Source organism: Culex quinquefasciatus, chromosome 2 (assembly GCF_015732765.1).
Source record: "Culex quinquefasciatus strain JHB chromosome 2, VPISU_Cqui_1.0_pri_paternal, whole genome shotgun sequence".
NCBI lineage: Eukaryota > Metazoa > Arthropoda > Insecta > Diptera > Culicidae > Culex > Culex quinquefasciatus.
The window spans coordinates 14,765,015-14,792,689 of NC_051862.1; the positions used below are offsets into that span (position 1 = coordinate 14,765,015).

General features: G+C 36.9%; 1 protein-coding gene and 2 long non-coding RNA genes across 3 annotated transcripts; all 3 read left to right on the forward strand.

The window, feature by feature from the left end:
* The first annotated feature begins 852 nt into the window (after positions 1 to 852).
* LOC119767745 lies at positions 853 to 1,241 on the forward strand. Its single transcript, XR_005277689.1, has 3 exons — positions 853 to 911; positions 965 to 1,028; positions 1,080 to 1,241. It is a non-coding gene; the product is annotated as an uncharacterized LOC119767745 (long non-coding RNA).
* A 2,008-nt stretch (positions 1,242 to 3,249) lies between these two features.
* LOC119767703 lies at positions 3,250 to 3,564 on the forward strand. Its single transcript, XR_005277662.1, has 3 exons — positions 3,250 to 3,308; positions 3,362 to 3,425; positions 3,477 to 3,564. It is a non-coding gene; the product is annotated as an uncharacterized LOC119767703 (long non-coding RNA).
* A 15,280-nt stretch (positions 3,565 to 18,844) lies between these two features.
* Positions 18,845 to 26,149, forward strand: LOC6049828. Its single transcript, XM_038255052.1, has 5 exons — positions 18,845 to 18,987; positions 19,046 to 21,676; positions 24,331 to 25,346; positions 25,406 to 25,713; positions 25,774 to 26,149. Exons 1-5 carry the CDS (start codon positions 18,972 to 18,974, stop codon positions 26,054 to 26,056), a joined length of 4,254 nt encoding a protein of 1,417 aa, XP_038110980.1. The 5' UTR covers positions 18,845 to 18,971; the 3' UTR covers positions 26,057 to 26,149.
* Positions 26,150 to 27,675: the final 1,526 nt, after the last annotated feature.

Consider the following 27,675-nt stretch of genomic DNA (forward strand, 5'->3'; position numbering starts at 1 on the left):
GATTAGATTAGATTAGATTAGATTAGATTAGATTAGATTAGATTAGATTAGATTAGATTAGATTAGATTAGATTAGATTAGATTAGATTAGATTAGATTAGATTAGATTAGATTAGATTAGATTAGATTAGATTAGATTAGATTAGATTAGATTAGATTAGATTAGATTAGATTAGATTAGATTAGATTAGATTAGATTAGATTAGATTAGATTAGACAATAATTCTGAACGCAGGATAATGCATGTTAAATAGATTTCTGTTGAATGCACTCAAGTTGTCATTTAATTTGAACTTTTTTGAAAAAAAAAATTAACATTAAACAAAGGCTATCTTTGCTTATTCAAAGGCTATCTTTGCTGAAAACAACATAACATTAAAAAAAAAAATTTCGTCGTTTGGGAGCTTTCTTCTGAAACTTCTGCATGTATAAAAATACTTTATAGAATTTGTCTCTTTCTGATCCAACTTGTTTGGGATTAACGATATTAAATATTAACGAGAAAAACACAACTATTTAAAAAAATAAATATACTTTTCAGAGATACTTTTTTCAATTCTGCTTCAGATGCAGAAATCATGATTTTTTTTAAATAGTTCTCTAAATGCGCAAAACAAGTTAAATTGGGAGTAGAATGGATTTAAAGTCGGAAAGGTCATTTCCTTTCCATTTGTTGCCGCTGAAATAGCCGATGTGCTTACGAACTAGAAGATCTTAACGTAGGGTTAGGCGATGGTGAGCAACGGTCTATATCTAGCTGAGCGATAGCGAATAAGAAGAGTTAACGCACAAGATTAGTAGGCGAGTAATTTGATATTCTGTTTAATCTCAGTTAAAACAGACTTATTCTGGGATGTCCAATCAGGATAGTGCGTTTGAATTGTAGAAAAGTCAGTGAAAAGAATTCATGAGTAAGTTGGTGGGCGTAAACCGCAGGAGGAAAATTAAGAATTATTTGTTACAGTTTTCGCAACGCACCAAATTGCTGCTCTAAGTTGGGAATGAAGTTGGGTTAGGAAACCTATTTTGTGAGTAAAATTATATCTAGTTTAACCAAATTACTAATGTTTAATAAACAGCTTTTAGCAATTAAGATCACTAAAATGAACGGTGTTTCTTGTTCGCTGAAAAGACGGCAAATCCAACCCTCCCCCAACGTCAACACTAAAAGAAAATAGTTCCGATCAAGATGCCGATCGCGAACAGCCGGGAACTTCCCTGCCGGAGATGCGGTAAACCGGATGTGTACACGATGTGGAGCTATTGTCGATGCCGGTCGGGGTTGCCCGACGCAAACGCTACCAGGAACGCCCGTTTGCCAAGCGGTTCGACCAAAATTAGCCACCAGTATCGCCAAGAATGCAGGGAAGTTTACGCGGCACGACTTCAACAATTACGCCAGGATCAACTTGCTGCCCAGGAGGCGTTGGCCACGAAGCAGCGAGAATGGCTTGAGATTCAGGCGCGGATTAAACGGGACTACGAAATCGCCAAAGCGGAGCTGCAGCAGAAGGTAGAGGAGTGTGAAAACTCCTTTCGATTGCGGGAAGAGCAGATTATGAGTTTGGGACGTTTTGAGGTTAGAGGCACGGTTGCACAGCAGAGTGCGGAGAGTAAGAAGGAGGATGAGCAGCATCGGGTACTATTTTGTGAGTCTTCCAACTTGACGGTGGAGGCAACGAAGACAGTACAATCGGGTCAGGACAACCCAATCGGTACGACATCTGGAGTAGGTGCCGGGGTGGATAGCAACAAGCCATCAGCCGGCAAATACACTTCAGTAAGGACGTTTGCTGGTGTGTCCCGAAATGACGCGGATTGGATGTCATCGTTGGGAGAAACTACATGTCGAGGATGGGAAGCAGCAAAAACTGCCGTCAGCTCACTACCGTTCACACTCACACCTACTGTACAAACGTGTGTAAACGACAACGACACTCACAAATCTATCAGCAGTTCTTGTCTTTTTATAAACGAGTCCAGTTCGTCGATAAACAAAAGATCTGCGAGCAAAACAAACGTCGTTGAGAGTTGTTTACAAGATGTGGCAGCACAGCTGGAGGTGGAATTCGGTGGGTTGGTGTCGTCGAAGAAACTCGTTCAGGATCAGCTGATGGTGAATCGGGAATCTGGGAAGCAGAAACTCAGTTATCAACAAGAGCAGCGATCGATTCCAGAACGAGCGGTTCAGGACCGGGAGACGCAGCGTTTGCCGGAACGACGAAACCAACAAGTACCACCTCTGCAAGATGCTGGATCGCCGCTTGTCGTTTGTTCGATGACGCAGCGAGGGCGACTAAACCCGAAGGGCAAGTCTCACGATGAGCCAATGTTCATCTGCACGTCTATCACCATCGGTCGATGGAATGAATATTCCGGTGCAGAGAATTTTGAGAAAGAGAGAAAGCTGGTTGGACAACCAGGGCAGAATGAACGCCGAATGAGTTCATCAATGCAGCAGGAGGGGATTTGCGGAGTCTCGGCGACATGGCATGAACAATTTGACAAACTGTTCGTGTTGAAAATCGTGTTGCCGAATTCCGAAACATGGGATAAAAGTGTGTTTATCCTTGGTATGAAGTGGTTCAGCGGTGTGACAGCTGGCAGAATGATGTTCCCACTGCAGCTGCAAGAAGGTGATCACAACAACCCAGGATACACGAAAGCCATCAATCAACAGTACTCACGGAAGTCGCAGTCGGTCGTGGAAGCGGTTGTGGTGCCAGACGTACAGCATGAGATAGTGCGTTTGTGGTTCAACAATAATGTTAACATGAATCAAGTGGGAGTACCGAGGACTGCTGTTTCACACTCGACTGCAAAGATCGGAGATGGTGAGCTGGGACGGTCTGGATCATACCGTAGCAGAACCTTGCTGGGTCAGTTTCCTAGGCAGGAAAAGATCCAGTGGTTCCAAATCGATCCCGGTGGGAAGTCATCGAGTGATGCAGGTTCTTCGAGTACCAGAGCGGTGCATTTCGTAGGACAACTATCAGTAACATCGGCTGCTAGCACGAGAGGAGGTAACAGTGGACCGGAACGCCGGACCACTCTTACGGTCGGGGAAATGTTGCCGCTGAAATAGCCGATGTGCTTACGAACTAGAAGATCTTAACGTAGGGTTAGGCGATGGTGAGCAACGGTCTATATCTAGCTGAGCGATAGCGAATAAGAAGAGTTAACGCACAAGATTAGTAGGCGAGTAATTTGATATTCTGTTTAATCTCAGTTAAAACAGACTTATTCTGGGATGTCCAATCAGGATAGTGCGTTTGAATTGTAGAAAAGTCAGTGAAAAGAATTCATGAGTAAGTTGGTGGGCGTAAACCGCAGGAGGAAAATTAAGAATTATTTGTTACAGTTTTCGCAACGCACCAAATTGCTGCTCTAAGTTGGGAATGAAGTTGGGTTAGGAAACCTATTTTGTGAGTAAAATTATATCTAGTTTAACCAAATTACTAATGTTTAATAAACAGCTTTTAGCAATTAAGATCACTAAAATGAACGGTGTTTCTTGTTCGCTGAAAAGACGGCAAATCCAACCCTCCCCCAACGTCAACACCATTATTGCCAATTTTGTTCGTTTCCAGTTAGATGGAATGCAGCGAAATAGACAGCTTTTTTCGCTGTTTAAATACAAGCAGTTCCCTCAAATTTGTTCAATTTTCGTCCGTAAAAAAGCGAGTTTGAGGGACGTTCCAAACTTCAAAATCCTCACTTTTTCATAATAACTAACAAATTACTTCTAATTTATTGATGTTTGCTTTGGCCAGCCAAAGTAAAAAAGACAGTCACGTACAATTAATCCCGAAACAAAAAAAAATCGGAAGGGGACCGGCGTTGCACTTCCGAGCATCTGTCCGTGCAACCCCAGCCAACGTAGGAAGATGACTCTTTCTCGCTGTGGCAATTTTCGGGTTCTATTTTTTACGACCACCACGTGGCGCTTGAACGTGGGCTGGTTTTCTTTTTTTCGGCCGAAATGAATAAAGTTAATGGGTTTCCCGATAAAGTAATTTCCCTGACGGTGGAAAAATTTCAGCTTTCTGACGCCGCTGAGTGATGATTAATGGTTCTGGTTCTGATCTGGCAGAAACAATATTGAGGTAGTCACTTTTTGTTAGTTTTTTCTTTTGAAAATTATTAATCATGTGGGACGGAAATAGCTGTAGTCAAAATTTTGCTTCAACTTTTATTTAGCTGGAAAAACACCGAATTTTTCCACAAAAACCCTGCCATAGCTTGAAGCACATCGAATCGGGAAGGCGTGATTGCTGGCCATTTTCACCGGATTAAACACGTGATTGAGTGGCCCCTCATCGGAATTGACAGCGCCATCGTCGCCAGACGCAGCGAACTAAAACCTGATGGGAAAATAAAAGCAAAAAAGAATAATACAGCGAAAAAAAAAGAAGGACACTAATCGAAAACTATTTTCGAAATGATTTATCGACAACTGCATCTGGAAGAGGGTCGAAAAGGTTGGATTTTCGCCCGTTTGTACTATGCGCTGCTGGCGGGGGATTTCGGCTGGCAACACTGCTCGCACTTCAGTTCACATGCAGTGAGAGTGGCGTTTCGATAGACAAGCCCATTCGATCGATCATAATTTATCACCGAGTGAATGTATCCGAGCGCGAGTGTGCGATGAACGAAATTATTGATGAAATGAACGGTGAAATGGTGATATTGATAAGGGCTGTCTAGAATGGAGGTTGGGGGTTATTCCCAATAAAACTGGATTAAGGACCATATCATCGAATGGCCATGTTGTAAAAATAAACAGAAGGGTAATTAATCTGTTAAGAAAATGATTGCAAATAGAGTGTTATTTCAACCATTTCGAAATAGAAAAACCGCCTTGTGAAAATATTTTTTTAGAAATCAATAAAGATCCTTTTTTTAATTGAACAAGGAGTTATTATAAAAGTCGAGAACAAAACCAAAAAACTGAAGCTGGTTAAAAATCATCAAAATGGCTTTTTGAATCAATTCTAGATTATTATTTTTTGAATATGTCCTATAATTTTGAAAAATATTTTTTTTTCTCACTTGACAGCTCTTTTCTTTCATAGATCATAGTTGATCTATCGTAAAATGTTGCCCTGTCAATAGAAAAAAGTGATCGGAAATGGGTTTTAAGCGTGTTTTTAAGTTATACAGAAAAATTAACATTGGGCTTAGGACCCTATTACAATGTTTTGCTTGATTTTGCACATTGCTCATTATGGATGTGTGACAAAAGGACAAAAGGAATTTATGTCCTTGACAAAAGTTCGAATGCCAAAAGGTCGAAAGACATAAGGTTGAATATTCTGGAAGTTTATTCTTATTTTTAAAAAGAACCTCTTCTTGGTTGTCATAATATTTTTGTGAAATTTTCCATTCTTCCAAACATGAGCAGTTTTTCCAACAAAAAAAAGTTCGACCTTTAAAATATTTTTAATGTTTTTATTTTATTTTTAAAAACCTATATTTGGCGTAATGCTTTTGGGATTTTTTCCATTCTTTCAAATATGAGCGGTTCTTATTAAAAATACTACTTTTAAAAGTCACTAAAATATTCCAACCATTGTTTTTTTTGTAGATTAAATAAAAACTTGCAAAAAATCACTTATAAAAAAATTAACTGGAATATTTTAGTGACTTTTCCAATCTTTCAAATATAAACAGTTCCAAAAAATGAAAAAAGTATTGCTTCTTAATTGCAAGTTTTCTATCCTTTTTTAATCTATCCTTCATTAGTTACATTAGATCCTTAGAAAAATCTGGCATAAAAATATAGCTGTATATAAAAAAAATCGATCGCATTTATTTATATTTTTACAGATAAACCCCACCTACCCCCCTCACCCTTTTCAAAAAGTCTACAGCAATCCAAGGGCAAGCTTTTATTCAGAAGACCTCTAAATTATAAAGAATATACTAGTAAAATTTCAATATTTAAGCATCAAAAGTTTTTTTTTGGAAAAAAAAATTTAAAAAATTCGACCTATTGTCCTTTTGACGTTCAACCTTTTGTCGATCTGTCCATTCGACCTTTTGGCATTCGACCTATTGTCCATTCGATTTTATGTCTTTCGACCTTTTGTCATACAATCGCTCAATGCAATTGAGATAAACTGCAACGAATTATTAATACTTTGGCAATAATATTGCTTAGAGGTAAATGCTCAGAAATCCAATCCTTCTCCGATTTGACAGAATAAAAGTAATTTTAATAAACAACAATAAAAGAATGAACTAGAAGAACAATTCCTGATCTTTGATAACATTTTGATGAAAACACATTTGAATAAATTGATTGGTCAACATTTTGCGATGGATCAACTCTAGTCCCTATGGAAATACCTGTCAAATAAGTTTCATTCTGTCAAGAAAGGCCTCGAGTCATTTTTTTCTAAATAGATTTGAATTTCAATATAATCTAAACTCATTATAAAAACCGAATTTAAAATAACTGTTTGGCAAACACTGTTTTTCATAACAATTCAGGGTATTGAAATCTCTAAATTATTTCATAACATCATCGTTTCATTCTACAACAGAAAATTGAGCAAATTATTAATATCTAGTTTGATTTATTTCTCTCTGAAAAAAATATGAAAAAAGGTGAACACCATTTATCAAGCCAAGAAACGACCAAATTTGCTCCGTAATGGAAAAAGGAAGGTCCCTTCCGATTCTAACTTAATTCTGCACTGTCAATTCATCTCGTTCTGATTGGGTGAAACAGTTCATAAAGCAATCAAGATGGCACGTCGGCTTCAGAGAATAATGGGAGTTGTTTGATTTTTATTGAGGAACACTGGGGAAAAATATTTGTTAGACGATATACAATTAAACATATTCTTTGACTTCAAACGAATTCCAAGAAAAAAATTAAGCAAAGTCCTTCGATTGCTGAGTTGCTCAGTTGAGTCTTATTTTTATGAGAACAAAAGTTCAAAAACATGTCAAGTTGAACAAACAGATTAAATTGTAGGTTGAGCAAATAACACCTATTCTGGGAAATTAAAGATTGATAACATCAACTCTCGTCCAGATTTCCGAGAAATTTAACTTGATTTACAATCATGATTCATCACGAAGCCACACACACTGTAAATTGAGTGTGAAACTGGAAAATCTCTTTAATTTCATTGGAACAGATTTATTGGACGCTTTCTTCCTCTACTTTCTCCCGAAAACCCCTCTCATAAAAGGGGGAAATTCCATCTGTCGGCCGCCCCCCACAAAACAGTGTGACACTTTGAGGCTTTCAGCTATAAAACACCATAAATTAGTTTTACTCATCGAAGCGAGGGCCCATAAACGCGCCCGGGCCACCATCATCGTGGAATTAAAACTGAGCAACGGGTTGACATTCCCCTCGGTTTCCTTTGTCGAATGAAGGGCGTTAATAAAATTTATAATCCCAAATTGAAGCTTCAAATTACCGACACACGGAAGCTCCCGGCTCGATCGGATGCTGGTTGGAAGTTCCGGCAGCAAATTTCGCTCCCTAAGTTTTATCTGAGCCTCACGATTATTATCTCCGGGCTCATCTCTAATTGGACAAACTCCGACTGCGCGTGGGTAGTGGTTCCACAGATAAAATTGATCAATTTTGGATTAATTAAAGCAAAACTCGAATTTCCACAGTTTTCCAAAATAGGGTTGGCTAAAGGAATCGGAAGCCAAATGATTGGATTTTCGGTTTGCTGCTTTAGAGCGTTGCTAGCAGGTTTCCGGGAACTGGAAGCAATCAGTGGCTGGATTGTGATTCTATTATGGGATCAACACGGTTGATGAGTCGTGAAAATCAATTTCGTTTTAGGCCCCAGGATTGATGAAAGGCCGGAACGAAGAAGCACAAAGCATCCAGGTCTTGTGTCTGAGGAAAATCAGAAAGTCATTTGGGGGGTTTTGGGTTTTCTGGAGAGTGGTTTGACTTTGCTTGGTTGATTGACCTGGGATGAAAAGGAAGTCAATTAAATTATTTCACTTTGAGTTGTGAGCTGAAACAAGCCATGAACAGGTTTGATGAATTATGAGGTAGCAAAATAAGAGAAATGAAACAAGAATTAAACTTTGTCAAATTTTGATTTAACAATTGGGTCCTAAAATGAAGCTTAGATTGCTGATATTATTGTTTACAGCGATAAAGCATATTTTTCTGAGTACAATGACCCTTTGTACGACCACAAAAAGTTTAAAATGGATTTTTAAATCAATTTTGAAAAATTAACCTCGCGGTCCTTCTTGACAGAAAAGCTCCTACTTGACAGCTCTTTCCAAGGGGACCATAGTTAATCCATCGAAAAAATGTTGTCTTGTCAATATTTTTTTTTGCATGAAAATAAAAAAAAGTGATCAGAAATGGTTTTTAATCGTGTTTTTTACCGTTGTACATAAAAATTGGCATAGGGCTTTAGTACCCAATTGAACTCAAATAAACGAAATCGGGAAAAGTTACCCCGACCCCTCTTCGATTTGTGTGAAACTTTGTCCTAAGGGGTAACTTTTGTCCCTGATCACGAATCCGAGGTCCGTTTTTTGATATCTCGTGACGGTGGGACGGTACGACCCCTTCAATTTTTGAACATGCGAAAATAGAGGCATTTTTCAATAATTTGCAGCCTGAAACGGTGATGAGATAGAAATTTGGTGTCAAAGGGACTTTTATGTAAAATTTGACGCCCGATTGGCGTACTCTAGGGCGTTCAATTTTCCCGTGTTTTGAATTTCCCGGGAAACGGGAAAAATATTTTTGGAATCCCGGGAATTCCCGGGATCCCGGGAAATTTTTGAATCAGTAATAAAATCTATGTTTCATTATATTTGTTATGTTTTCAAGCTTAAAATCATTGAGTTAGCTTAATAATATCAAATGGTGATAATCCTCACTTCAATCTAAACAAAGACGGCAGTTTTAAAATAGCCTAAAATTTTTTTTTGTGTTTGTGGTGTTTAGGATTTTATATCAACTACTATTTTTAATTCCAGTATGATTATTTTTTTTTTATTTGCGAATCAAATTTCATAATTCTTGAGTTTTTTTTTGAAAAGGTCCAATAAGCTTTTGTCTTCCAAATGTTTATCGGACCTATTCAAAAATAACTTTGGAATTCTTTTATATTTTTTTCTTTTATATATATATTGATATGACAAGACTAAAACAGCTTTAAAAAAATATGTTATATGTCTAAAAAACAAAAAACGATAATAAATAAAATGATACCAGTCAATGTAAAATTTTAGATAAGTTTTGAATTCATTGTTTTATATAAAACATATTTTACAAATTATCTTCAAGTTACTACCGTCAACCGAGGGAAAATCAGAATTACAGTCTAAATAGGTACAGGAGATTTTGGAGCATTACATTTGGAAGTACAAATTGTTTTGTTCTGTTCCTGTTTTAACCGAAGTCATCAAAACGTCATGCGATTATTTTTTGCTTTAAGGGTGCACAGCAACGAAGGATGTTGTTGTCTTCTTATTCCAAAAGTGTCAAACTTACGGACCCAATCCTGCAACTACGAGATTGTAAAATTAGTGAAACTTTGTTGTAAATTACTTTGTGGACAGTATTTTAGGGGAAGAATCAAAAAATATTTCGATAGTACCCGTAGTTTTGAAGATACTAAAATGTCTGCAACAAAAATCTGGGTGCAAAAGTTCTGGTTGCTGTGCACCGTTAATAGCTGTATTTATTCGTTACATTTGTACGTATTTGCCCTAGATGCCGGTGTTTGATTATAAATAATTTGATATGAGATTGCTTTTTTCAAAATTAAAATTGAAAATATACGTAAATATATCCAGTCTTAAAAAAATAAAATAATAGAGAAAAAAATTTAAAGCACTAGGCATTTCGCGGACCTGTTAATTAAAATTACAATATTTTTTCCTAAAAAGCCAATTTAATGCTGAGATTTGCTGAATACAAATTTTAATTCATTTTATTGTTCTACTATTTTCACAACCAAATCTGAATTTCCAGACCAAAATATTTTTTTTTAAATTTCTGAAATTCCCGGGACAAATTATATTAAATCCCGGGATTCGAGAATTCCCGGTTTAGGAAAAATCCCGGGATTTTTGTCCCGGGAATTCCCGGGATAGACGCACTAGCGTACTCAGAATTCCGATAAAACGTATTTTTCATATAAAAAAAAAAAAAAATTTTTTAAAAAATTCTCCCATTTTCCGTTACTCGACTGGTATTTTTTTTGGAACACGGTATTTTAAGGGAAATTTAATGTACTTTTCGAATCTAAAAAATTGACCCAGAAGGGTAATTTTTTCATTTAGAACATTTTTTTTTCATTTTAAAATTTCGTGTTTTTTTCTAATTTTGCAGGAATATTTTTTAGAGTGTAATTATGTTCTACTAAGTTGTAGAGCAGACAATTAAAAAAAAATATATATATAAACATAAGGGGTTTGCTTATAAACATCACGAGTTATCGCGATTTTACGAAAACAAGTTTTGAAAAAGTTAAAATTTGCGTTTCTCTTTGTTTCGTCGTCCGTGTCTGACGCGGGTGACGATAAACGGGCATGATCGACGACGACCAACTCTTTCAAAACTTGTTTTCGTAAAATCGCGATAACTCGTGATGTTTATAAGCAAACCCCTTATGTTTATATATATTTTTTTGTAATTGTCTGCTCTACAACTTTGTAGAACATTATTACACTCTAAAAAATAACCCTGCAAAGTTAGAAAAAAACACGAAATTTTAAAATAAAAAATTTCGTTCAAGATGAAAAATGACCCTTCTGGGTCAATGTAGATTCGAAAAGTACAATAAATTTCCTTAAAATGACATGTTCCAAAAAATTTACAGTCGAGTAACGGAAAATGTCCCGCCCGTGTGGATCAATCGGACCGCGCACTGGACTCATAATCCAGAGGTCGCTGGTTCGAATCCCGCGGCGGGCGCTCTAGAATTCTTTGTGTAAATATGGGTATTCGGCGCCGTCGCTCCGTGCCATACTTTCATACACTTAGGAGCCCAGGGCGGCGAAGTCCTTGTAGATAAAAAGGAAGACACTAGTGGTTGGTACTAGCAATGGTGGCCGACAGCTATAAAGTCGACTTCGTTTTAACGGAAAATGTCAGAGTATTTAAAACATTTTCAGTGTTATTTTCGATGAAAAATACGTTTTTTCAGAATTCTGAGTTCGTCATTCAATCGGGCATCTAATTTTAAATGAAAGTCCCTTTGACACCAAATTTCTATCTTATCACCGTTACAGGCTGCAAATTATTGAAAAACACCTCTTTTTTCGCATGTTCAAAAATTGAAGGGGTCGTATCGTCCCTCCGTCACGAGATATCAAAAAACGGACCTCGGATTCATGATCAGGGACAAAAGTTACCCCTTAGGACAAAGTTTCACGCAAATCGAAGAGGGGTCGGGGCAACTGCTGTGTGAGTTGGCGGAGAATTACCCATAAGAAAACTTGAATATCTTTAAAGTTGCCAACTAATGTATATCTCAAAACATATATTTATCATTCTGTGGGATAGATATCCCATCAAAACGATACAACTTTTTAATCAACTTTGCCAACTACCTCCATCTTTAAGCCCCGCTTCTGCGGGAGAGAGCAAACCCACCGAAAAGACATTTATTGCACTTGCTCTGCTGAACCGATCCGTGACGAACGGCAAAAACCTCCAGCCTCGACCAACAATGAGTGGTGGTGGTGGTACACAAGTTTTGTAAAGTGGAAAATGTTTCTCAAACAAAAACCAAAACCAAAAGCAGCCAGCAGCTACAACAGGAGGGGAGAATGGAAAATCACGATGACGTCATTGTTCTTGTTTGGAAAAACATCCTTCCCTCGATTTTGAGACGTTTGGAGTGGGGAAAACTGCTGTTGTTTAAAAAAGGATCATAACACATTATTTTGTTCAACGTTTAAAGTTTGCATCCAACGATCCGGCAAGAAAACCCCCGAATGCCAACCCCAATAACTGTTTCTGCTTTTTGAGGAAAATTCTGGAGGGGGTGGTGGAAAAACCACCCTCCCTCGTCGTTCCAATTTCGAATATTGCCAACCACCACCACCCCTCCGCCGCCTTTTTTTTTAGTTTTCCATTGTATTTTCCGCACCCCCTCTCTAAAACTCTGGAAAGGGGATTTAAGGTGTGTTTTATTTGACGACGACTACAAGATTAAATTGTGTAGGCACTTTTCCGTATTATAGTCGTCGTCGTCGTCGTCGGAATCGTCGTTTTGTTTGTTTAATTTTTCAAGGGTGAAATGTTTTGGGATGCTGCGGAAATGCCTCGGGGGAATTCGCTGCTAGGCTTGAATTTTATGGCTTTCGTCGAAGCTGAAAGATGCCAGAAGGCAGCACATCAAGGAAGATTAGGCCTAGGGAAAATTTATAGAGGAACGTTGGCTGCTGGAATGGGGGAATGTTGGCGAGTGCGTCACAATGTGGTGTCTCCGCTGTGGAGTAATTCCGCCATCTGTGGAATTTTGTGTTGCTTTCTGTGTGTGTATGTTGTGCTTTTATAGGAATGTTTGAGAATATCGATTGAAATTTCTTTCAAGTTTAAGCGCGGTATCATTAATCAATGAAAGAGAGCGCAAAGTTTTAATTAAATTATTTCAAATTGAAAGCGTCTTCATGATCATCAACATTGTGAGCAATGATTTGATTTATAATATCGAACATACAGAAAGAGTACTTCTTATTATCATAAAAAATCTCAAATATCACTATTTATTGAAAAAGGCTTTCATGATGGTCTCATTTTTTTTACTTCAAAATATCAATAATTTATTAGGATGATTTTTAAAACACTTATGACGAATATGGACTGCTGCCATTTTTATTATAAAACATTTTGACAATTTTAGTTAGTTTAGGTTAGAAATAAAGTCTCCCTATATTTTAGAAGCAAAGAAAAATTTAATATAAGTATCTCAAAATCTCTATCCCGAGAAGGGATTTTACGTTCGATTCGGTGTCTTCAGCAATGGTGTTGGTAATGATGACGACAATTCAGAAATGAACAGCTACATTTTTTTCCAAAACCCGATTTTGATGTGATTCAGTGGAACAAAAAAGACAACTGTTGAGCCCAGGGATGGAATAATCGCAAAAAAAATCATTTTCATTTTTGCCTTCCTCACCTTATTGAGGAAAGGCTATAAAATCACTCGAAAAATTAACTTCTCAATTAGACCTCCTAGACCCACCTTCATGTATACCTATCGACTCAGAATCAAATTCTGAGCAAATGTCTGTGTGTGTGGTGGGATGTTGATCAAAAAATTGTCACTCGATTATCTCAAGACTGGCTAAACCGATTTTGTCCGTTTTGGCCTCATTCGATCCGTCCTGTGGTCCCTATTAAAAATTATGGAGTTTAGTTAAGAGCGAGTCCACGAACAGGGCATACCCCTTTGTATGGGACGTCGTTTGGACCTCACCAATCTGCCTGAAATTTTCAGGGGTTGTTTGTACATATGAAACTAGCATCTGGCCAAAATATGAGCACTCTAGGTCAACGGGAAGTGGGGCAATTCGGGACACGAAGTTTGAAGGTTCAAAAACGTCAAAAATCTTAAAAAGGCTATAAGTTAGGCAAAATTCAATTTATTTTCAAAATTCAAAATGCATCTGAAAGGGCTTAAAAAATGCAACAAAATGCAGGATAGAGCATCTCAATTGGTTAAATCTAAAGGGAGTTATTGGCATTTTAGTGAAAAAATAGCATAATTTTCAAACTCAAATAAAAAAGTGTTCCATCCAGATATCAACTCGGTTCGACCTGCAGCTTGTAGGGTACATCTGGGACTACCATCTGAGACTGAGAACGCTTTGGGTAAGGCAGTTTAACATATTAAATAGACACTTTTACTTTTAGTGAATTTTTTGGTCGTAAATTTTTGCTGGGGGGACCCCTTAGATCCAATTTTCTGGGGATAATTTTATCATATTCATGTTCCTGAGACAATTTCACTATATAAACATGCATAAAAATGTTTATTTTGATCCATTTTAACCCTTTAAAAAATAAAAGTTAAAAAAAAATCTTCGATTCACATTTTTTGAAAATCAAGCTCGTTTCCAAGGATGCTAGATGACACCAGAAAAAGCAGCTTTTTATTTATTTTTTAACTTTTATTTTTTAAAGGGTTAAAATGGATCAAAATAAACATTTTTATGCATGTTTCTATAGTGAAATTGTCTCAGGAACACGAATATGATAAAATTATCACCAGAAGATGGGATCTAAGGGGTCCCTCGAGCAAAAATTTATGACCAAAAAATTCACTAAAAGTAAAAGTGTCTATTTAATATGTTAAACTGCCTTACCCAAAGCGTTCTCAGTCTCAGATGGTAGTCCCAGATGTCCCCTACAAGCTGCAGGTCGAACCGAGTTGATATCTGGATGGAACACTTTTTTATTTGAGTTTGAAATTTATGCTATTTTTTCACTAAAATGCCAATAACTCCCTTTAGATTTAACCAATTGGGATGCTCTACCCTGCATTTTGTTACATTTTTTAAGCCCTTTCAGATGCATTTTGAATTTTGAAAATAAATTGAATTTTGCCTAACTTATAGCCTTTTTAAGATTTTTGACGTTTTTGAACCTTCAAACTTCGTGTCCCGATTTGCCCCACTTCCCGTTGACCTAGAGTGCTCATATTTTGGCCAGATGCTAGTTTTATATGTACAAACAACCCCTGAAAATTTCAGGAAGATTGGTGAGGTCGATGCGAGATGGGTATGCTTTGCTCGTGGACTCGCTCTTAAGTACTTCAAAAGTTATGCTAAAAAAACAATTTTAACAAAAGTTCGAAAAATTGTAAAAAGGGTGGTTTTTGTAAGAAAACCCGTCATGCTATACATTTTCAGAAAGGTATTTAAAAGACTTTTTCAACGCGTCCAAGGCATTGAAGATCTGACAACCCTATCAAAAGTTATAAGCACTTAAGCGTTATTTACGCACTTTTTGGAGGCCGGATCTCATATATTTTGATGAAAACGTTGTCCGGATCTCTCATGCGACCAATCGTTGGATAGGTTATCAAAAATCCTTTCCAACGCGTCCAAGATATTGAAGATCTGACAACCCTATCAAAAGTTATAAGCACTTAGGTGTTATTTACGCACTTTTTGGAGGCCGGATCTCACTCCGGATCACTCATGCGATCTATCGTTGGATAGGTAATCAAAAAAACCTTTCCAACGCGTCCAAGACATTGAAGATCTGACAACCCTATCAAAATTTATAAACACCTAAGTGTTATTTATGCACATTTTGGAGGCCGGATCTCATGATCATCTCATCTTATCTCATGATATTCATGCGACCTATCTTTGGATAGGTAATTAAAAGACCTTTTCAACGAGCACGAATTGGATTGAAGATCTGACTACCCTATCATAAGTTGTAACCACATAAGTGCCCTGCAATATGAAGATCTGACTACCCAATCTAGTGGTATGAATAATGAGTCAAAATTGATAAAACTCTGAAAAACACCGCCATTTTGTGTCTATTTTGGATAGCACCCTTTAAATGTGAGGAAGGCACCAACCACCTAAGGGTGGATTAAGTAACGTTTTGCCTTCCTCACTTTACTGAGGAAAGGCTATAAAATCACTCGAAAAACGAACTTTTTAGTTAGACCTCCTAGACCTACCTTCATTTGTACATATCGACTCAGAATCACCAGCTGAGCAAATGTCTGTGTGTTTGGCTGTATGTAGACATGTGTACCAAATCAATGTCACTGGAATATCTTGTCACAGGCTCAACCGATTTTGGCCGGAATGGGTTTAATCGATCCGACTTAACGTCCCCTAAGTTGCTATTTAAATTCATGCAGTTTTCTCATGTATTTAAAAAGTTATGTTAAAAAACTGTTTCATATTAAATTAAAATTATGGTAAAAAGGGTGGTTTTTTCATGAAACCCTCACATGTTATATATTTTTAGAAAGCATATGAGAAGACCTTTCTTGTGGATCAAGAATTTTCAAGATCTGACCTACCTATCTAACAATCCAAGCAGTTTAAAAAATGGTCTGAATTTACATAACCTCAAATGGTCCCGTCTGATCGCCACGAAAAAAGCCTTGTAGAGGGATGCCATTTTCCTGAAAGGCGGTGTCTGTATAATGTTGACAAAAAGTCTGTAGGAAGTCTGTTTTTTTACTCGTATTTTATTTTATTTGGACCTCTTAGGTGCTGCGATCACGTTAGGGAGATCCATAAATCATGTAGACACTTTAGGGGATTGTAATCACTCTAGAAATGAGAGGAAGGCACCAACCACCTAAGGGTGGATTAAGTTACGTTTTTTTTATTAACGTCCAAAGATTTTCTCTTGATGATGATTATTCCATCGCTGGTTGAGCCACAGAAAATTATGGCCTTTTTTAAATTCATCAATCTATAAAAAAAGACGTTGTCGTCGATTTATATAAAAAAAAGATAGGGAGGGGGGTTTAAATTTAAAAAAAATCGCTTGGTTTATGGATGATCCCTTAGCTGAGTTCAATGCCAGTAAACACAGAAAAAATATGGTAATTTTCATCAGGGAATGGTGACAGATTTTGTTTCAAAAAAAGTGTAATATTACATCAGATATTTATATCAGTTTCTGGAGAATTTTCATCAGATTAAAATTTTTACAAATGTTTAACGTGAAGACTTCCATCATTGTCATGATTTTTCGTTCAAAGATATAAATTTTGCGTCGCTTTCAACATTTTGACAAAATTCCTTCAACAAGTTGTTTAGAATAGTGCCCTACACATGCTGATTCCTTTTGGTAACGATTATCCCATTACTTGTGAAGTTATGGAAATCGTCATTAATCAATGATTGCCAACTAGGACGTCAATGACTGTGCCACAAAATTATATAAATTTTGAAGCACAATTGATTTAGATCAAAAATTCTTTCAGTGGCTTCAAGAAGGCAACAACCGGCACACGCTGATTCCTTTTGGTGCTGAAATTCGTTAAATTGAATTTAATACAGAATATTTTATAGTGATGATCAATTTTCTTTGAAAATGATCAACGGCTTCACCTTAAGATAAAATTACTTAAAAAAGAGATAATATTCAACGAACCAAATTTTCAACCTTCCAAAGTAGCCAAAGTCCTCAAAAAAGACATTTAAAAAAAAGGTCTTTTTGCGGGTTTAATCCCATTTAAAATTCACTGACATTGATAAGATTTCAATTCATTTTTCAAATATTTCAAAATTTATATTTTTAAAACATGTACTAGGATAGGCCACTCAATGGCCATGTAATATTTTCTAAAAATTTGTTTTCAACAGTCTTAAAAAAATAATTAAAAGTTATTATTTCAAAAGCCGGGGTGATTGTATGTCTCACCAATTTCCGCATACAAGTTTGTAACTTCAATTGATAACGTCAAATTGATCCTAAGTGAGGTTACGTTTAATTCTGCGTTTGAAAAAAATACAAATAAATGTTTGTTTAACTAGAAATATTAAATTTTAATAAAATTTATATTAATTTGAGATTAAGTAAACTAAAAGTTCCAAGTTTAATCAAAACTCATTATATTGTTTTTCGATAAAAAAAAACCAATTTTGGATGCCTCTAAAATCTATTTAATATTTGCCAATTTACTAAGAAATTTATTCTACTTAAAATGCCTATAAATCTGAAAAAAATTAATTCTCTTTGAATAACACTTAAAACTTGAAATTTAAAAACGTATTTTAACCTAAGTTCCTAGTGTAAAATTATCCACGGAACCCAATAATGCAGTTCGTTTTGAATGTCCGATATCGAGAGTATAGACATAATTTTACTAATCAATACACCAAGTTTTAGTAAATTTGATTTTAATTTTACTAAAAAAAATGTCAACCTATCAATCTCACCCTGGCTCGTAAAGTTAACCCGGTTTATGGTACGCCCAATCAAGCTCATTTTAAGGATATGGCACATAGTTCGATGAATGCCCACCAAAAAGTTATTTTTGCTAGAGTCTATTAAATATGCAATGGAAAGTACTCTATTTTTTAATAAACGTACCCATTAAAGGGTTAATCAAAGGTAGAAAAATGCAAATTTTTGAATTTAAAAAAAAATCTAGATGGCTGAAAAATGTCGCTACAATTATCCGGAAATCGGACAAAATATTAAACATTGAAATTTACTATAAATTCGCTCAATTTTTTCAACTGACGATTTGTCTGCAACTATTCGTCCTATTTTCAATGTAAAAAAGTTTTCAATTTATAATATTTTTTTTTAATCAGGCCTTTTTCAAATTTATGCTGTTAAGCATTTGATATAAATGGCTTGATTTTAAAATCCTGAAAAAAATCTGGGGATTAGACAATTCTACGGATATTTGCGTCGATGGACAACATACATTTTAAAAATCATGTTCAACGGGGCCTTATTCTGCTCTAAAACATTGTAAAACGAGTTCAAATTGCTCCATATTTCACTTTAAACCACACCTTGGGGCACTCCGAGACACTACGATGAAGACTGCACTTATTATTTTATTTTACTATAGGAGGCTCATTTTTTTTTTTTAAATCTAAAAATATTCACATTTTTGAAAATTATTCACCTCGCGCCTCCATGGACGCTCACTCACGCGCGTGTTCAACGCAACGCCTCAACTTATGCTTCGCGCGCGCTCTCTCTTCTGCCGCGTCGCCTCAAATTTCCACCCCCAAAACCATAACAAACAACCAAAGCGCCGATAGGGCACCGTATTTACATCGCTCTAACCGCTCTAACCTCACTTTTTTCCCCCTAGATGCTCTCGCAGTGCACTTTGTTATGACAGTTCTCTCTCCCTCGGGCCGGACGCGGACTCGCACGTGTGTTTATTATTTTGGTACCGCGCGCCACACGACTACGGAATTTTTTCGCGTTCGTTTCGAGTTGTTTTCAATAGTTTTAAGTGGTTAAATAGTGTGAAATCGATCCAAAAATGGCAATGAAAGAAGGTTAGTTCGGTGTGTTAATAAATTGAGTGATTTTAGCTTAAATTTTGTTCGTTTTTAGAAATCCTCAAACGCCTCACAATTCCGGACCAGGACTTTCACGCCAACCTGTCGTACGGAATCAAGCTGTGGAAGTCGGGCAGCTTCTACTACATGTCCAAGTACGAGGTCATTTTCGAGCACTTTCTGGACGGGCTGGGCGGATACGCGAAGCAGTTGGCCAAGCAGGACCCGGCTGGGTTCGATGGGCGGTGGGCTTTGGTGAACGAGTTTTTGGCCCTGCCGTGCCCCTCGAATGCGCTTCCGCCGAGGTTGATTCCCAGGTTGGGGGAGGTTTTCGAGAAGTTGAGGAAGGGGAAGAGTATCGTTAAGACGAGGGTGCTGCTGGAGAGCTTCCTGACGGTGGCGTTCGACGTAAAGTACAAGAATTTCTACAAGTTTGATTATTCGAGCTACGGGACGATTCTGGGGATTGCGCTGCGATATTACCTTTCGTTTTTGGAAGATGGTTTCCAAAAGGACGAGGAAGAGGACACGATCAAGCGGATCTTTGACGACATTCGGATTTACGTGAAGTCTGCCGGAGGGGAAGAAAAGTGGCAGAAAGCCTTCACCACGATCCTTCCTTCGCTGTGCGAAGTGGTTTTGCAGTTGAAGTCTCGGGGATTGGACTGCCAGGAGAATTTGCTGGATCTGCTGAAGCAAATCTACTTTGTGGACGGGAAAGGTCCGCAGTACAATCGCGTTACGGACGCTTCGAAGAAGCACCTCTTCATGAGCTGTTTCGATGCGAATGAATTGCCACTTCATGTAATTGCGATTCTGATTGAGGGATATCTGAAGGCCTATCGCGAGGTCAAGCTGGACATCCTGCTGTTCCTCAAGTACTTCCTGCTGCACGTCTTCGTCGACGCGGAAAAGTCAATCCTCTCCGACATGCACCAAATCTTCCAGCTGACCAAGTTTGTGTTTCATCTGCTCAAGAAGTACTTTATCAAAATCGACCAGAAGCTGGTGGAAGACTTTGACTTCACCGGAATCTTCACCGTCAAGCTGAAGGACTTCCTGGACAAGTACAGCTCGTCGGAGACGTACCTCGCGGACATCTTCGCCCTGATCTGCACCATCAACCAGTACAATCCGCTCATCCTGGAGGCGAGCATTATCGATATCATCCTGAGGGGCATGTTCACGAAGAAGGGACCGCAGGCGCTCGGACGATACCAAGCGATGCTGATTTCGACGATCGATCTGTTTGGGAAGCTTAATCGGAGTGAGAACTTCCGCGAAGAGTTGTTCTTGAAGTTGGGCGATTATCTGGACGATCATGAGTTGGGTGACACGCTGAAAGAGCTGAGGAAAGGTTCCAAAAAGAGGAAATCGCTTGCGGCAGTGGAAACTCCTGGCAAACGACGAAAGCTTGAAAATGGAGAAGACTCCCAAGATCCAGACGACTCAGAGCACTACCTCAACCTGCTCTACCCATCAGACCCGGAAGCTTCAACCCAAAAACCCTCCCAACTCCAACTGCAGGACCACTTCAAGTCCCTCTCGTTCGCCTGGCCCGACTCGGACGGCGCCCTAGGCCACGCCATGCTCGACTACGTGCGCGGTCTGCTCACCAAGCGCAGCTTCATCTACTGGCGCAAAATGCAAGACTACCTCGCCGAACAGCTGGAAACCGTCGCGGAAGACCCAAGCGAGGCGGAACTCTTCAAGCTGGACTTTGCCGTGTGCTGGCTGTGCTACTTCTTCGCCGGAAACACCCTCGTCGAGCAGACCAACCTGTTCTGGGAGAAGCTGCAGAAGCAGTTTGGCGAATTTGACGAGCTGATGGCGAGCTTTGGACGGGCGTTGGTCGGTGGAAGTGTGACGGAGTCGCGCGTTTTCGCGTCCTTTTTGAAGCTACTGTATTTCTACGGTAATTACCGCCTCGTGGTTCACCACTACCGACCGGATTCAATCGAAAACAGCCAAACCCACCTGATTCACGAATTCCTAACCCAAGAAGAGTGGAACCAACTAGAACAAAAAGTGCCAACCGCCGAAGAACCGCTCTACAACCGCGTTCGCCTCCAAAAACTCCGTCAAACCCAACTAACCACCGAAGAACCCCCAAACCTGGACTGCGTCGAAAAGATCCTCGCCTCGCAAGACTTCGCCCAGCTGCGCTGGCTCCTCGCAGACCGCTCCACCAACGGCTGGTTCCTCCAACAGCTGGAAGCGCCCCAGAAAACCGCGGTCATCGAGCAGCTGCTTCAAAACGGTTGCTTCCCGGAAATTAAGCAAATCGTGACGCAGCAGTGCAACGATCACGCGCTGATGGAGGTGACACTGCTGACCACGTACAAGCGACTGGTGGAGTCGGTTCTAGGCGATTGTAAAGCTTCCGTGGCGAGGAAGTTTAGCTTTGAGGGGATTTACGAGGGAGGGAGTGAGGGTGAGACGATGGCACGCGTGCAGAAGCTGCTCGAGAAGAAGGTCAAGCAGGGCGATGAGCAGCAGGGAGCGGTGCTGGACGTCGAGAACGGGGAGTTGAGGGAACTGCTTGGGGTGTTGGATTTTATAAGGATCGATGAGATGGCGGTGGAGCGGAAGACGGTCATCGTGGGAGTTGGAGTGATGATATTTGCCGATCTGTTCAAGTGTGAGCAGCAGGAGATTGTGGCGGCGTTCAAGAATGTTATCAGCAGTGAGTAAAATTTTATACGATTTACTTTTTATTGGTATTTTAATTAAAATCATAGATTTTATAAATTCCAGAGTTCTCAAATTCGAAAATATAATTAATTTAACAATTCAAAACATCAATAAGGCCGATGCAAATATTTAAAAAAGTTTTTGTCTCTCGGCCCTGGCCGAGGTCAAGGGGGCAAAAAAATAAAAAAATATAAAAATTCAAATAACAAGGCATAGTCTTCACATTTAAATGAAAAAAGTGTTTTAAAATGCATTTTACACTAGTTCAGTTGTTTTGCAATCATTAGTTTTCAAAAAATCTAAGATCTGACGAAAACAAAAATTGTATCGAAAAAAAAGATTTTGATTGCACATCCTGAATTCAAGAAATAGTTTAAAATAAGGAGACTTAAAAATATTTGAGATTCGGTTATGTGAAGTCTCTATAAAAACCCTTGATTTTTTTTCGATTTTTTGTATTTTTAAATTTAAGCGGTAGGAAACTATTCAATTTTTGATTTATTTTTATTTTTAATTTTGTTATTTTACTAATTTTAACAGTTTTACAAATATCAAAATTTTTAAAATTTGTAAATATTAAATTTTTACATATCTTAACAATTTTACAAATTTATTATTGTTTACTAAGGCCGTTGCAAATATTTTTCAAAGTTTATGTCGCCCCCCCCTTCAAAAAAGGTCCAAAAAATCAGGGGGCAAAAAAATATTTTTTTTTCAAAAAACATAAAATTTTTAATGAAAATAGAAGTTAAATGAACTGAAAACAATCTAAAATGAATGTTTCTGCATTGATACTCATATTTAGCATGTTTGGGCTGGATTAATAACATTTGTTTTTTTTTTTGTGAAATTCCAGTGCACAGCATCGCAAAAACTTTTTTTTCGCAAAAAATAAAATTTTCGTCAATGCTTAGATATTTTTGAAACTAATGATTGCAAAACAACTGGACAGGTGTATAATGCAACTTCAAAAAATATAAGCAACGGCCTAATTTTAAGAATCTTAAAAATTTCTGGAGGTTTACAAATTTTAAGAATTTTACATTTTTTTAGAATTTTACAAATTTTAAGAATTTTACAACTTTTAAAAATTTAAGAATTTTACAAATTTTAAGAATTTAACAAATTTGAAGAATTTTACAAATTTTAACAATTTTACAGATGTAACAATTTTACAAATTTTAACAATTTTACAAATTTTAACAATTTTACAAATTTCAACAATTGTGCAAATTTTAACAATTTTAACAATTTTACAAATTTCAACAATTGTGCAAATTTTAACAATTTTACAAATCTTAACAATTTTACAAATCTTAACAATTTTACAAATTTTAAAATTGTTACAAATTTTAAGAATCTTACAAATTTTAAGAATCTTACAAATACTAAGAATTTTACAAATACTAAAAATTTAACAAATTTTTAAAACTTAAATTTTTTCAAGAATTGTACAAATTTTAAAAATTAAACAAATTTTAACAATTTTACAAATTTTAACAATTTTACGAATTTTTATAATTTTACAAATTTCATTTATTTTACAAATTTTAAAATTGTTACAAATTTTAGCAATTTTACAAATTTTAACAATTTTACAAATTTTAACAATTTTACAAATCTCACCAATTTTACAAATCTTAACAATTTTACAAATTTTAAAATTTTTACATCTTTTAAGAATTATAAAAATTTTAAGAAGCTTACAAATTTTAATAATTTTACAAATTTCGTGAATTTAAAAAAAATTAACAATTTTACAAATTTTAACCCATTTTACAAATCTTAACAATTTTAATTTTTTTACAAATTTGAAAAATCATACAAATTTTAAGAATCTTACAAATTTTAAGAATTTTACAAATTTTAAGAATTTTACAAATTTTAACAATTTTACAAAATTTTAACAATTTTACAAATCCACCAATTTTACAAATCTCAACAATTTTTCATATTTTCAGAGTTTTACAAATTCAAAGAATTTTACAAATTTTAAGAATTTTACAAATTTTAAGAATTTTACAAATTATAAGAATTTTACAAATTTTACAAATTTTAAGAAGTTTAAGAATTTTATAATTTTAAAAAATTTACAAATTTCAAGAGCTTTATAAATTTTAAGATTTTTTTTTGAATTTATTTTTTCTATAAATTTTAAGATTTTTGAGAATTTTAAGAATTTTTTTAAGAATCAACAAATTTGATAATAAAAAAAATAAAATTTATTTATGTTTTAATTTTATGAGAATAAAAGAATTTTAATTTTTTTTAATTGTTAAAAATTTTAAGAATTTTCAGAATTTTAAGAATTTTAAGAATTTTAAGAATTTTAAGAATTTTAAGAATTTTAAGAATTTTAAGAATTTTAAGAATTTTAAGAATTTTAAGAATTTTAAGAATTTTAAGAATTTTAAGAATTTTAAGAATTTTAAGAATTTTAAGAATTTTAAGAATTTTAAGAATTTTAAGAATTTTAAGAATTTTAAGAATCTTAAAAATTTTAAGAATTTTAAAAATTTTAAAAATCAATAAACTTTAGAAATTTTAGGAGTTTTATATTATTTTTTAAATTTTAATGTTTTTAAATTTTGGATTACGGAACTTTTCAATATTTTTATTAGACTTGCATTTTTCTCCTTCTTCCAGAACAACTCATCTACGGCACCACCCCGAACCTGCTCAAGTTCCTCAACTTTGAAACGCTTATCGCCGTTTTCGGCCAATCATCCCCGCTAACAATTGCTTTGTTCCGCCAAACTGCAGTCGACCTCTCGGAAGAAGCCTTCGCCGCCTTCCAACAGATTCTCGATAACTTCAAATCGCAATCGTCAAAGGATGATCGCTTCGAGCTGGTTCTGCTGGTGTTCAACTGCTTGCAGAAGAACAGCGCCAATCGCCGCAAGTTGATCCCGGCTGCGCAGCTGGGCGAGTTGATTTCCGGTTATGTTGAGGCCATTGAGGCCTTTATTGTTGAGAAGGAGCCGAAGGCGGTGAAGAAGGAGGATAAGGAGGCGTTCGAGAGTCTGCTGAAGGGTTGCTCGCTGATAATTCGGTACAAAGCGGTGAAGAAGCAGGAGTTGGGAGATAAGCTGAGGGGGAAGTTCTTGCGGTGCGCGGAGCAAGCGCTGAAGTTGGAGAGCTCGGCTGCGTCTGGGTTGTTGCTGAACGCGCTTCAGCATAAGGACTATTTGAGGTTGGAGGCGGATCGCGTTGAGTCCATTGTGGAGAATCGCTGGAATGGATTTTTGGCGCAACTTCGTTCGGAGGTTGAGCTTAATGAAGAATCGGTGGACAAAGCTGGTGACGACTCGGACGTCGACGGGCACTTCCAGTCGCAGAACGCGAAGATCTTTGCCAACTTTTTGACTCACCACGAGAGTCCGGGCAAGCTGACGAAGCGGTTCGATCGGTTGGAGACGGAGGCCGCGACTGGGACGGATTTCAAAACGTTACGGTACATCATGAGGGTCTACACGACGCTGGCGAAGTTTGCCTTTGGCACGGCGGTAGCTCCGGAAGTCGAGAAGGCTTTCGTGAGGGCGTTCGGGGCTGTCTTGGCCAAGTCGGTTATGGCAATGAGCATTTTGAAGAAGCACGTCGCGGAACCTGACTGCTTGGAGGAGGTTCTGAACTGCTTCGTAGCGATGGTGGCGAATCCAAAGGTAAGATCTTTGTAATATTCTTTTTGTTTTCAGTTTTTAACTCTCTACTCTCACCCAAGTTGACCCTAACTCCCTCGATCATGGACAACATCGTAGAGTTCCTGAGCAGCATCAACATCCGGAAGTTCACCGTCAAAGACGGTGAAGAGAAGCCATTCTACCGTCTTCATCGCCTGATCAGCGACGTCCTCTACCTCCTAATGACCACCCGGCCAAACTACGTGGACAACCGCTTGCCGCACTACTTCAACGTCTACAACGGCCTAATGGCCGCGGTCATCCAATACAAGGAAGATCGACCCGCGGAGCAACCGCTGAACAGTTTTGAGATCCTAACGCTGTCGGACTTGCTGCTCCCACTGGAAAAGTAAGTCCCTCCTTCAAACATCCACAACAATTTCAAAAAACCCCTTTTCCCCCTCTTCAGAATCATGTCCCTGGCGGAGAAGAAGGTCGAGAAGGACCTGCGCATCTGCGCGCCGTACATCCTGGCGCAGATCATCGGCAGCATTACGGAGGCGAAGCGCGCGACGACGCTGCACGAGAAGATCGCGCGCAATGTGCACAACATTTGCTATGGGTTGGTTGCGATCTACGATAAGCACTCGGCGGCGTATCTGCTGAGGACGTGCGACGAGGCGGCCAAGAATGTGTACACCGACATCGTGAAGGGCTTCCGCAAGTATCGGTCGTTTAAGGGCAAGGTTTGAGGGGAGATGCGGAAGGATCGGGAAGGTAAGTGGAGTTTGGAGAAGTTTGTTTACTTGTATATGTGTTGCATAAAGGTTATGCAAAAATGAAAACGTTGCAAGATTATTTTTGAGAAATTTCCGTTACTCTTTCATTAAAAACTTCCGGTCGTTCTCTACGGGAACTACACGTGGACAATGCTTTTTAGAGTTGTCTACGTGTGCATGTATTGCATGTACGTACACGATAAAACTGAGGTTAAGTAAAATCATTAAAATATTTAAAATTTGTTAATTTTTTTGGCGATTTCTTAGATCGAAGTCCCATTTGCAGGCGGGGTTGGGTCTTAGAGAGAAAATTTGAACGCATTGTTGCATAGCTTAAAAGATGGCATTTTTGGTTATTTTGCAAAGTTCTTTTTTTTTGTGAATGTTAAACGAAAATGGTTTTAGGTATCAAATCGGGCCGGTTTAAAATATTATTCTTGAATTTTGATAATTTTTTTTTGTAAATTATCGGAAAGATCACATGTTTAATTTTTTCGACATTGAAAATTTGATTTTTCTTTTGTATTTCAGCAGGTAGAGGTCCAATCTACAAAAAATCATTGACAAATTTATAATTTTCTGAACATTTCGAAATAGTAGTTTAGTAGTTAAGAAGATTTTATTTCAGCACGAGTCGTAAATAAATCCAACGAGCAAGGTTGTTAACGATACACTGGTCATGGATTAATAAAGATGGTTCTATCGTTATCATTATTTTGATAATTCGATCGACGATAACGGGCGATAAATGGTATTAAATATACAGTCCAGACTCGATTATCCGAAGGCCTTGGCAAGATTTCACTTCGGATAATCGATTCACAATATTTTTTTCGCTGTCTTATTTTTCATTGTCGAGTTTAAGTATAACCCACTACTTTAAAGTGATTTAGAATTTTAAAATCCAAGGTGGCGGCCAAATTGACGATGAAATGATTTTTTTTTATTTAAATGGCCATAAAAATTCAAAATTGATTTCAAATTTGAGAAAATAAAAAAAACGAAAAAACATTTTTTTTTGTTCATGATTTGATTATCCGAAATCTCACATAAACCTTCGGATAATTGAGGCTTCGGATAATTAAGTCTAGAGTCTATTTCTAAAATTGACTTAATACAACAAAATCATGTCAAATTTTCAATGCTTTTACTCAGAATTTTATTTTTTTATAATGAGGTAAGTTTCAATGTATAAACACTAATATTTTTTAGGCAAAATACCAAATGTTTTTCGCAAATACTCAAATTTTTATAACTCGCAATATGGGTATCAAACAAAGGAAATTTTGTAGGAATGTTCAGTTAATTAGAGTCATTAAATGCTAAAATTTTCACCATAATCCGTTTTTTTCAAAAATACTTAAATTTCAAAGAAAAATTATTTTTGTTTTGTAAAAATATGAGTGTTTTACAAAAAAAATCTAGTTTTTTGAGTGAAAATACATGCACAATTTTGCTCGGTTTGACACCCATATTGCTAATTATATAAATTATAGTATTTTCGAAAAAAAAACGGTTTTTCAAGAGAATTTTAGTACAGGAGTCCACTGTATTTTACAAAAACAAATTCTAAAGTGTATGAACATACAAAA

Excerpts from the sequence above, each read along its gene's own strand:
- LOC6049828 (XM_038255052.1), top strand. Across the intron at positions 21,677-24,330 it reads GTTCAAGAATGTTATCAGCA|AACAACTCATCTACGGCACC; the intron begins GTGAGTAAAATT and ends TCCTTCTTCCAG. Across the intron at positions 25,714-25,773 it reads TTGCTGCTCCCACTGGAAAA|AATCATGTCCCTGGCGGAGA; the intron begins GTAAGTCCCTCC and ends CCCCCTCTTCAG.